The sequence below is a fragment of the Oryx dammah genome, unplaced genomic scaffold (genome assembly GCF_014754425.2).
Source record: "Oryx dammah isolate SB20612 unplaced genomic scaffold, SCBI_Odam_1.1 HiC_scaffold_20, whole genome shotgun sequence".
Taxonomy (NCBI): Eukaryota; Metazoa; Chordata; class Mammalia; order Artiodactyla; family Bovidae; genus Oryx; species Oryx dammah.
The window spans coordinates 24,832,126-24,844,375 of NW_024070204.1; the positions used below are offsets into that span (position 1 = coordinate 24,832,126).

The window sequence follows — 12,250 nt, forward strand, 5'->3', positions numbered from 1 at the left end:
ATAGGTTTATAAAATCTTTCTGGAGAAAAACAAGACATGAAAGTTTTATACTATTAGGGCTCCCTTGGTGGCTCGGACATACAGAATTTGTCTGCAGTGCAGGAGACCCAAGTTTGATCCCTTGGTGGGGAAGACCCCCTGGAGAAGTGAATGGCAACCCACTCCAGTATTATTGCCTGGAGAATTCCATGGACAGAGGAGTCTGACAGGCTGCAGTCCATGGGGTTGCAAAGAGTCAGACACAACCGAGAAACTAACAGTTTCCCTTTTTGTATTATTATGTGTCAAAACATCTGACAAAATAACATACATACAAGAAAAAAAGAAAACAAGTTTTACAATTGTTGAAGGGTATTAATAAAAAAAACCGAACTGTAGAATGTACATCAATAGGAAGCTGAAATGGAAAACATCATTTTAGATGTATGTTCCCTGGTGGCTCAGACGGTAAAGCATCTGCCTGCAATGCGGGAGACAGAGGTTCGATTCCTGGATTGGGAAGATCCCCTGGAGAAGGAAATGGCAATCCACTCCAGCACTCTTGCCTGGAAAATCCCATGGACGGAGGAGCCTGATAGGCTACAGTCTATGGGGTCGCAAAGAGTCGGACACGACTGAGCGACTTCACTTCACTTACCTCAAATATAAGCCTACAAAGAGACATGCTGTATATCTACATTAGCCCACTGGTCGACTTTTATGGACCAGCCCGGTACTTTGCATGTAACCTAACCAAGCTAACAGATATTTAAAAATCTTAAAAGAAAATACAACCACTCATATTTCATCCTAGGCTTTATGATTTCACAGGACTCCTTTCTAATTTGATTAGTGCTTTTCATATTATTGGAATTTATACCTGAAAAGGCAGATTTTTCCCCTCCTCAGGTGAGATTTCATCTCAGTTTAGAAAAAATAAAAACTTCTTTACAAACTTTTGGTTATTCTGTGTAGATGACACACATAATTAAAAAATAGTTAACAATCACTCAGCAAAGGTGTACATCAGTTTGTTTTCCTTTCTTTATTTAAAACTGACCTAGGTATTAATTATAACAATGTCAAAATTATGTACTTGATTTGGAAATAATATTCAATTAAATATCAAAGTTTGAAAATCAATAGCATGTTTTTCAGTATTTTTATTAGAAATATGATTTGAGTCAGCTTTTACTATCTCATTAACAAATCTAACCTTACATATAAATATAGCTAAAAGTAGTGACGTTTACAGATAAAAATATTGCATAATAACAACAGGCATTTAAAATTATGGGCAGCCTTAAAGAATGAAATGATTCGTTTCAGTTTTTAGGACTAATCATGCCATGTGGAATATAGCTAAAATAACATGAAAAAGAATTAGAATATTGTTGATATGCTGCCAGGTTATTTGATCTTAATTCAGTTACTTAAGCTTTCTGAATCCAGGGTTCCTAATTAACAGAATGGGGATTTAAAATTCTATTTCTCATGCCTATCACATGAAGTTGTTTCAATGATCAAATGAGACTATCAAAAGAAATTTGTCAAATGCAAGCATTTGTTGTTATTATGCAAAATAATGCAAGCAAAACTTTCTAAAACTGCTGACACTATTCTTTTCATTTCAGGCAAAATACATTTAATCTGAGTGCTATTTGAATGGCAATTGAGTAGAGGTAAAGATTTGGTTGAAATTTACTGGAATAATTGTTCTCAGTAATCATCTGAAATATCAGTTACAAAATAGCAGGAAATGTTAAGAAACACAACTGAAAATCATTAGAAGTGAGTTAGCTGACACTAATTAGTAGTTTCAGTTATAGCTCTTATCTTGAAAGAGATCACATCTCATATCTGTATGTCCATAATAACTACCTTAGCAAAAAATAAAATTAAAAACTTAATTTACAGGAATTAACATATACCTACCAACTCCAGACATTTCAGGAACACTGGCAGTGTACAAATCTTTTGTGAATTTTGGTTCATTGTCATTGATATCATGAATTTTAATTATAAATTCAGATTCAGGCTCCACCTGCCGCCCAGTCTTTCTGTCTATAGCCTTGGCTCGAAGAACGTAAAGGGACTTTTCTTCTCTGTCTAGTTTCTTTGCCGCATGAATATCTCCTGTGTTTTCATCTATGACGAACAGACTGCCAGCCCCATCTCCTGTTAATATGTATTTTAAATTTCCATCTCCTTTATCTTGGTCAGTGTGAAGCTTCAAGGAGGTAGAAAGGAAGAGTCTATAAATATATGCATTGTTATTACATAAAAAATAATTTTGGCAAATATCAATTTATCTCCACATTAACATCACCAGAACAATGATTGAGGCGGTTACCTTAATTTTCACTGTGGAGAGATTAAACATTTTATCATTCTCAAAAACACATATATATTAATTTGAAATAAAGTAAAATATTTTTTCAAAAACAGTGCTCATATAATATTTTTGAATAGAATACTACCAAGATTTAAATATCTGGCACATTAACAAGAAAAGAATCTATTAGTCTAGATCTTAAGTGTAAAATATTAATATACTCTTGATTACACTTAAAATCACTGAACTCAAAGAGGATAATGTGAGGAATTTCAAACCTTATTATGATAAGTTTAGGCTACATGCCATAATTTTAAATGATTTAACTTCTCTCAGTATAATATTGCTTCCAGATACACAGGCTCTGTCATCAGAGACTGACCAGAGATAGAATATTACTCTTAATCTCACAGATTTTTCTCTGTATGACTTTAGAAGAGTACTCTTTCTACCAGAATGTTCTCATTTTTTGGAAATTGACAAATTTTATGGACATTTGAAATTTCAAGGGATATAAAACTCACAGAGCTTTTCCATTGGCCATTTAAATAATCTTATGTATCTTCATTCTATTCTTTCCCATCTTGAAAGTAAACTTCTTAGTACAGACGGTTTTTCATCAAGTGTTTAAAACAGACACATGAATCATGTATCAATATTTACAGAAACTTTCAGTTGGAAAAATTCCTAATGGTTTTGCAAAAGTGAAAGTGTTAGTCTGTCAGTCGAGTCCGACTCTGAGAGCCCAAGGACTGTGACCCCAAAGCCTGTCAGGCTCTTCTGTCCATGGAATTCTCCAGGCAAGGATACCAGAGTGGGTAGCCATTCTCTTCTCCAGAGGGTCTTCTGGACCCAGCGATCAGACCTAGGTCTCCTGCGTTACAGGTGGATTCTTTACCATCTGAGCTACAAGGGAAACAATGGTTTTTCAAACCTAACACTATTCTGTACCTTGAGTAATTTCCAGCCTATCCCCTGCTCTATTATCCTCCGTCATTTAGTTTGCAATTCCCAGTACATTCTGATTCCACCTATCTTTGGTATCATATTCCATCTTTGAACTATTTGAGCACTTGAATCTATTTTTTGTGGTAGCAAAAATTACAAACTTGGGATTCATACTTTACTCTTTCTTTACTTTTAAGCCCAACATTAAAATAAATAAATGCAGACTTTTCTTCTCTGAAATTTATCCCCACTTATTCATCTGTCTCCATCTCTATGGCTACCGCCCTGCACTGGTCTTATTTGGACCAATGCAGCAGTCTTTGGATTGATGACTACTTCCTTCTTGTTCTACTCCAAACAATTTTCTGTACTAAAGAAGGTGATTTTTCTACATCACAATTGTAGTCATACTACTTTTTAGTAAAAAAAAAAAAATCTCTTTTTAGCAAAAAAAATAAAAACAGGTACAGTACACAAGAAATATGAATCTAAAATCTTAGAAATCAGGCTTAGTCTAATGCACATTTCTGTCATATTAGGCAAATTTTGTGTGTGTATGTGTATGTGTGTGTTTAGTCTAAGGCACTTCTATTAAGAGGGTATAATATTCTTTTTTTAATAATCTTTACTTTTATTGTTATTCTATTTGCTTGGACTCTATAGCCTTATTTATGCATTAATCATAATCTTGTTCTCACCTCCAGATTTGCTTCTATCACCTTAGTCCACTTTGTTATACATTCTATACATATCAGTTGCTTTGTTTTGCCTCATTTTGTTTTCATTTCTCAGAAGGCTTGTTCCAGCTTTTATACCTGATGCTTGCAGATGTTTCTCTCACCCTTTAACACCCTTCCTCTTCTCTGCATTTTCCCCTAATTAAATGTTTATCAAATCTCATTTTTAACTTTTATTCATAGGAATGCTTTCCTTAACTCTCTGTTCCAGAGAGTCAGGGCTAGACAGTTAAGACACTTTGTGCTTAGTCGCTCAATCGAGTCCAACTCTTTGCAACCCCATGGATTGTAGCCCATCATTCTTCTGTCCATGGGGATTCTCCAGGCAAGAAACTAGAGTGGGTTGCCATGCCCTCCTCCAGGAGAATGGCATTAAAACATGTATAATATCATATATGAAACGAGCTGCCAGCCCAGGTTCAATGCATGATACTGGATGTTTGGGGCTTGTGCACTGGTACAACCCAGAGGGATGGTACCGGGAGGGAGAAGGGACAGGGGTTCAGGCTGGTGAACATGTATATACGTGGCGGATACATGTTGATGTGTGGCAAAACCAATCCAAAATTGTAAAGTAATTAACCTCTAATTAAAATAAATAAATTCATATTTAAAAATATGTAGGAAAATGAACCTGTATCTATCACACTGAATTATATATGAATCTACATCTTAGATTCAATCCTTTATGGAAACAATTTACTCTTCAAAGATTTTCTACTCATTCAAAATATTTTGGTCTAGAAAAACATTTACATAGGATAGAAACTTTTTTTTTCTGAATGATACTATACTCATTTTTTATTTTTTTATTTTTTAAAATATAAATTTATTTATTTTAATTGGAGGTTAATTACTTTACAGTATTTTATTGGTTTTGCCATACATCAACATGAATCCACCACAGGTATACATGTCTTCCCCATCCTGAACCCCCTCCCACCTCCCTCCCGGTACCATTCCTCTGGGTTGTCCCAGTGCACCAGCCCCAAGCATCCAGTATCATGCATCTAATCTGGACTGGTGATTCTTTTCATATATGATATTATGCATATTTCAATGCCATTCTCCCAGATCATCCCACCCTTGCCCTCTCCCACAGAGTCCAAAAGACTGTTCTATACATCTGTGTCTCTTTTGCTGTCTTGCACACAGGGTTATCATTACCATCTTTCTAAATTCCATATATAAGTGTTAGTATACTGTATTGGTGTTTTTCTTTCTGGCTTACTTCACTCTGTATAATAGGTTCCAGTTTCACCCACCTCATTAAAACTGATTCAAATGTATTCTTTTTAATGGCTGAGTAATACTCCATTGTGTATATGTAACACAATTTTTAAATTTTCAAGGAAAATTCTGTATTATACCATGCTGTTTGGACTAAGGGTAATGACCAAAAGGAAATTAAAATATTCATGGAAATGCAAAACTTTCTGAATAAATATTTTGTCTGAAAATATTAAATTTTAGTTACAAAATAAATCTTTTCAATAAAACATAATATTATTTTAGTCATTCATATATTGAAATCATTATATTCAATGATGTACTACATCATTGAAATAACTTTATTATTCTATTCCTACCTGTTTTAAACCCTGTTCCATTATTTCATAATATGCATTATTCTGTTAATTTAAAATTCCACTTTAAAAGAATTATTTTACACAAAATCAAACACATTTTAATGGCTTTATTTCACAATTTCATTTTAAAAATGAAAGTTTTCAAAAGTTATTCTCTGGTGAAATATAACAGAAACAAAAGCCACTAAATTAAATTTTTCTTCATGTACATTATTAATTTTTAATTATATATTTAGAATTGATATAATTCAATAGTAAAATTTATTCTACCATAGCTTAAATATAAATGATGAAAATCAACTTCAAAATTAGCACTTTTAGCATCATGACAAAATAGAAATCTTAAAAATATTGTTTATCTATTATAAAGCAAAAGCAACATAAAATGTCTTAAGAAATGAGTACCAAAGTAATTATTTTCTTCAGACATCAACAAACCAAGTAGTCTTCATTTCCTCATCATACCTATCTTGCCTGTTCTAGACTTGAATAAATACACTGAAAGCAAAATAAATTATGGATAAATATCTCCAATGCTATTTTTTTCCAACAGTATTAGTTTTGCTCTGCTACAATATTTTTTACTTTCAAAAATTTGAAAAAATTAAACATGCACATGCAAAATAGTCTAACATTTTAAACTGATAATTAATTTTATAAATTTAAGTATTTGATTTAACATAATTCTGAATGTATCCTTGAGGAAACTTCTGGAAGATATTAACAACTGAGTCTGTAAACTGACTAAAATAGATTGTCCTTTCCTAAGTGGTGTCCTCGTCTAAGTCTGAATAAGCCATAATTACTCTTTCTGTCTGGGGTCTTCTATTTAGATTGGAAGTTACACCACTGATTCTGGTTTTCAAATATTTGGACTTGAACTAAACCAGTACATCAACATTCTAAGTCTCCAGTTTGCCAACTGCAAATCTTAGGACTTTTCAGGCTCCATAATCAGGGGAGCCAATTTTTACATATGTATGTTTATATGCTAATAAAACACAAATACATATTTGTCTATAAAGATATATATGTTACATATATGTATATATATTTCCAGAGAAAGAATTAATGTTATGTATATTTATAATATATATACATTATGTATATATAAATTATATTTTATGTAAATAAAATCTGTATTTGTCTGGGTTTTCCTGAGGAAAATAAAGGGAGAAAAATAGTCTTAAGGGAGATTGGAATGTTAGAGTAGCTTTGTTATTTAACATCTACTCACTCACACTGAAAGGGTACAAAAAACATATCTTTCATCACTATTGTGGGATACAAACCTATGAGGTAGCCTAGTCATCCTTGAAGAGATTTGTTATCACTGTTTTCTGTGATACAATGGACTTGCTGTCACTGAACTGGGAAACCTAAGTGCAGTGGGAGTAATTGGATCCCAGAGTGACAGAGGTTAAGCGCACTCACCTGGCAAAAGATAGGTGGCAGGATTATCACAGTGGTCAGCTGAGTCAAACAGCAGAATAGTTTGACTCACATAGATTTATGGCATTGGTTAACTGATTACGGTGTTCCTAAATGTGGATAGGAGAGCTACTAAATTCATACTTAACCTATAAAAGCCAAAAAGTTCAAGGTCAAGAGAGCAAAGCACCAACCTGAATCATAAAAACAGAATCAATCAGTTCCCAGGCTTGAGCCAACTTATAGACCCAGAATCCCTTGAATAAAAAGGATCCCAAGTCTTCTTGAGGAAGGACCCCAGTATAAACCAAACATTTCTTATTCTTTCTCTAAGACTTCCCCAAAAAAAACCTATGCCTTTTTTTTTTTTTTAAGGAGAACTGTACACTGGGGAAAAGGGAATAACTGATCAGTTTGGTATTATTAGACATTAAACTGATATCAACTCCAGGAGAAGCAAAGTATCAGTGTGATCTGCCAACCCGAATAAAGGAGTATGAAACTTGGGTGACCAATAGAGTTTTGCCTGCAGTTCATCTCATACTGCACCCCATGTATCCCCAAACCCATCTTGTGGTAAATAACACATTGTCACTTCTGGCCCATCCTACAACCAAAAAAGCACAATGGGTTAGTGGGCCTCTTCAGATTTTGGAGGCAACATATTCCTCATTTGGGTGTTCTCTCCAAATCCATTTACCAAGTCACCTGAAAAAATGCTGGCTTTGACTGTAATAGGTCTGGGCTGGTGTGCAGGCTACTCCATCACTTTGGCCATATAACCCTATAGATTCAGAAGTTCTTAAAGTAGCAATGGCAGGTAGAGATTTTGGTTGGAGCCTGTGATAGGTGAATTGTGTTACAGACCCTCCTGATTTTGGAACAAGGCCCTGCCATCCTCTGTGGATAACTAGTCTCCTTTTGAGAAAAACCTCTTAGCTTACTATAGAGGCTTACAAACTAATTTCTTAACCCATGGAGTACCAAGTGTGGTCACTGCATGGTTGCAGTCTGAGATGCTCTTTACAAACTGTATATTATCTGTCCTATCGAGCCATAAAGTTGAGTGTGCATGACAGCATTCTATCCTAAAATGGAACTGGTTCATATGTGATCAGGCCTGGACATGCCCCAAAAACTCAAGTTAAGGGACAGAAAGAAGTGGCCTAAATGCCCATGGTCCCCACTCCTGCTACACTGACCTCTCTACCCAGCCTGTATTTATAGCCTCATGAGAAGTTCCTTCTTCAGGTGACAGAAGAAGAAAAGTCTTGGGTCTGGTTTAAAAAGTTTTTTTCATGATTTTCAGGAATCACTGAAAGCTGGACTGTAACACTACAATCATTTTCTGAGACATCCTTGTAGGACAGTGTTAAAAAGAAATATTCCCAGTGGACAGAACTTCAAGCAGTGTGTGTGTGTGTCTGTGTATGTATACACACACATATATATAACCTATATAACATGTTATATGTTTTCTGTTTCTCTGAAGAACTCAGAATAATACAACATTTTGAAGCAAAGTTTGCAAAATCAAAGCAAATTCATTTCTAATCACCCTTCCTTTAAAAATTAAAAATAAAAGTTTATTAATTGTTTGCTCACTTAATTTTTGTTGAAAGTGCTTCTAAATGCAAAAGTAGGCCATATTGAACTCTTATAAATAATCCTTATACATCCTTAAAATTATATTTGGAATTTTATAACATTCTGCTCAAACTTTAGTGAGGAAAGCAAAAGAGCTCTTCCTGAGAGTTGCTAAAAAATAATCATTGATAACAATTACAATATATCTCTGATATTTTAATAATATTAAAATACATCTTCAAAAATATTACATTGTGTGTCAGTCTTAACAGTGTCTTTTTGCATATTTCTTTTGGATAAAACAACTTTTTATCTTTAGATTTATTTATATTAGGTATTGGTTTCATGACTTTATGTTAATATCCAGTTCTATGGTAAATAAAACCTAAATAGAAAGCCACTGATATGCAATATATTTGCACCATAAAGATTTCTAGCTTAAGCTAAAATACATTAGTTGGACTTACACTCTCATAGTAAGCAAGTGAAAATCTGCACAAAATATAGGAAATTTCTGATTATAAGAACTGAAGAGCAGAGGGGAAGCAACAGATTAAGATATAAATTCACTCTAGCATTTGTTTGGGAAAAGCTTTACTGTAGGGATGTGTAGCCTGTGTACAGAAATTAGCGATACTGCAGATAAAACAAAGATCAGAATCCAGGGCTGCTATTGTGGCATGAATTTCCTGGAGAGGGTACAAAGAGGAGAGAACCAGAGAACCACAGAAGGGCCTAACCAAAGTAACTTTGTAAGATTCCTGCTAAAATTTATAGTAGAATCTTAATCTGTACATATACAGGGAGGCAGGCCCAGAAAAAGACACTTCTGGGGATCTAAGATTTTAACAGGTAGTGTCAGCCACTGCAAAGAGTGGGAAGAGATAGGAGTTTTGACACAACCAGAATGATTCATCTAAAGTGAGTATCTTGGGCATTAAGACTTGAGAAAACCCATGCCTAAGGAGAAAGGAATGTATTCTATGAATAAAAAAGTACACCCTAAGAAGAAAAGACTAACATAGACCCATTCAAATAGTTTCTAGAATCAAAACAAGACACTGTATAATCTATAATACCCACAATATAATAATTTAAATTAATTAGTAAAGTAAAAGGAAAATTATATATATGTGTATACACACACACACACACACACACACACACATAATATTACATGGATAGGTAGGTAGATAAGGGCTTCCCAATTGGCTCAGCAGTAAAGAATCCACTGCCAAGCAGGAGAGGCACGTTTGGTCCCTGGGATCCCCAGAAGAAAGAAATGGCAATCTGTTCTATATTCTTGTCTGAGAACTCCCGTGGACAGAGGATCCTGGCAGGTTATGATCCACGGTGTGGCAAAGAGTCGGACATGACTGAGGAGATGAGCAACAACAAAATCAGGAGGAAAATGTTATATATATGTATATATACACATATATATGTGTGTCTGTTTGTATCTCCATCTCAATGGAAGGAAACAATGCAGATATGTGAACTAACAAAAGTATGTGTACTTAGAGAACCAATTAATATGCATGAAGTTAAAAAGAGAGGAAAAAGTATGGCAGAGAATAATTTTTAAAAGAGATAATGGTGATCATTCCCCAAATTAGTGATGGGCATTGGGCCATATATTCAATTTCAGTGAATTTCAATGAAAATAATTACAAAAAATGTAAATAGGGGCACACCAAGATTAATCAATGAAAACTAAGTTTTAGAAAATAAATTGATGTTTCTTAATTTTTATGATTTCTTCTTTAGTTATTGAGAAGTGTATTATTAATTTGCAAATGTTTTCTTATTATTTTTATCACTTTTAATCTGATTCTATTATGTACAAAGAGATCTTTAAAGCATCCAAAAAATAAACATATGCTCAGGGAATTAGAATTAGCAAAATGCAAAATTGTTGAGTACAATAACCTTCCAAAATGAAGAAATAATAACATTTCAGAGAAAAATAATGAAAGAATTCACTATAATAGGACTTTTATTTCAAAAAATACTAAGGGGATATCATATCATTAGGCTGTATAGAAATAATACATTGAATCCTTGACATAAGAAATGAGGAGCCTTGGAAAGGGAAAAACACTTGGTAAATATAAGACTTTAGACATATTCCTTAAAAATAATTGATTGTTTAAATCTAGGACAATAACAATGTATTATGAGGTTTATACAACACAGTAAAAGTAAGTTATATAGAAATAATCGCCTAGTGTGTAAAAAGTAACTGGAATTGCACTTTTACAAAGTTATAATGTTTTGTAATAAGGGCATCATATTCTATTTGGATATAAATTAAGGATGGATACTTATCTTTATGTTTGTAACTGTTCTATAATCCTTAGCACAACCACTAAATAATATAAGATGATAAAGCTGAAAATATCAGTGTGAAATTTAAACTAAAGGGGAGAAAAAAGGGGAAAGAGAGATAGGAACACTGCTTCATAAACCAAGACAGGAAACAAAGAAGGAGTTAAAAAAGGAACAAGTAGAACAAATATAATACAAATAGATCAGTACATATTAACAGACTAAAACCTCAAGTAATAAAGAGACTATGAGAATCTACTAAAAAATACTTAACTATTCATACATTCCAACAGCCATGATTTCAGTTTAGCAGTACAAATACATTCAAAGTAAAGAAATAAAACATAGGAAATAATAATTGTAGGGGTATATGTGGGGCTATATTAATACCAAACAAACTTTGAGAGATGATAAAGAGGAATATTTTATAATGATAAAAAGGAATTATCTTTAAAAGATGTAACAATAACTATTGTGAATGGAACTAAAAGAAATTTTAAAACTACACGAAGGTGAAAGTCTCTCAGTCATATCTGACCCTTTGTGACCCCATGGACTATAGAGTTCATGGAATTGTCCAGGCCAGAATACTGGAGTTGGTAGTGTTTCCCTTCTCCAGGGGATCTTCCCAAGGCAGAGATTGAAACCAGGTCTCTCGCACTGCAGGAGGATTCTTTACCAGCTGAGCCACCAGGAAAGTTCAAAAGTTATGAAGTGCATTTCATAAAACTTAAAGAAGTAGTAGACAAATTGAAATCACAGTTGAATTTTATTATGGGAATGATCAGGTTTTATTTCTTCTATATATAATCAAAATTATGATATTTTAGAATAGATTATCCCATTGAGTCATTATGCTGTCCACATATAATTAAAACAGCAAATAACAATTTAGGCACAAAGAATAGGTAGGTTCACTTAATGTTATACTCTCATTAATACAGAAAGTTCGCTACATACAAACAAGTTCCATTCAGACTGTGTTCTTAAGTCCTTCAAGGAGGTGAAGCATGAGTCCCACCCTTTAAATGTTGATAGAACATAGTGGCTTTCTCCCAAGAACACACTAAGGACAGGGAAAAAATAGAGTATCTTTACAGAGGAGACACTGTACAAACACTAAGTCAACTAAGTTAACACTGACAGTAATACATCATTTTGAAAGTATACCCTTGGCATGATGTGATAAAATGGCACTTTACCCCACTTTACCCCTGTGGTCTTTTTCCCCAAACCATAGTCCTAGTATAATCTTGAAAAAGAACATCAAATAAATCCTATTAGAGGAACATATTACTAAAGACATAACATGGACT

At 33.6% G+C, this 12,250-nt stretch overlaps 1 protein-coding gene across 1 annotated transcript in view; it reads right to left on the bottom strand.

Annotated features, from left to right (window-relative positions):
- The window catches only part of CDH9 (cadherin 9), a 140,641-nt gene that overhangs the window by 34,100 nt on the left and 94,291 nt on the right, over positions 1-12,250 (bottom strand). The window contains exon 3 of the mRNA XM_040262498.1: positions 1,915-2,209. Coding sequence (XP_040118432.1) covers positions 1,915-2,209 — 295 coding nt within the window. The remainder of the gene's footprint in view (positions 1-1,914; positions 2,210-12,250) is intronic.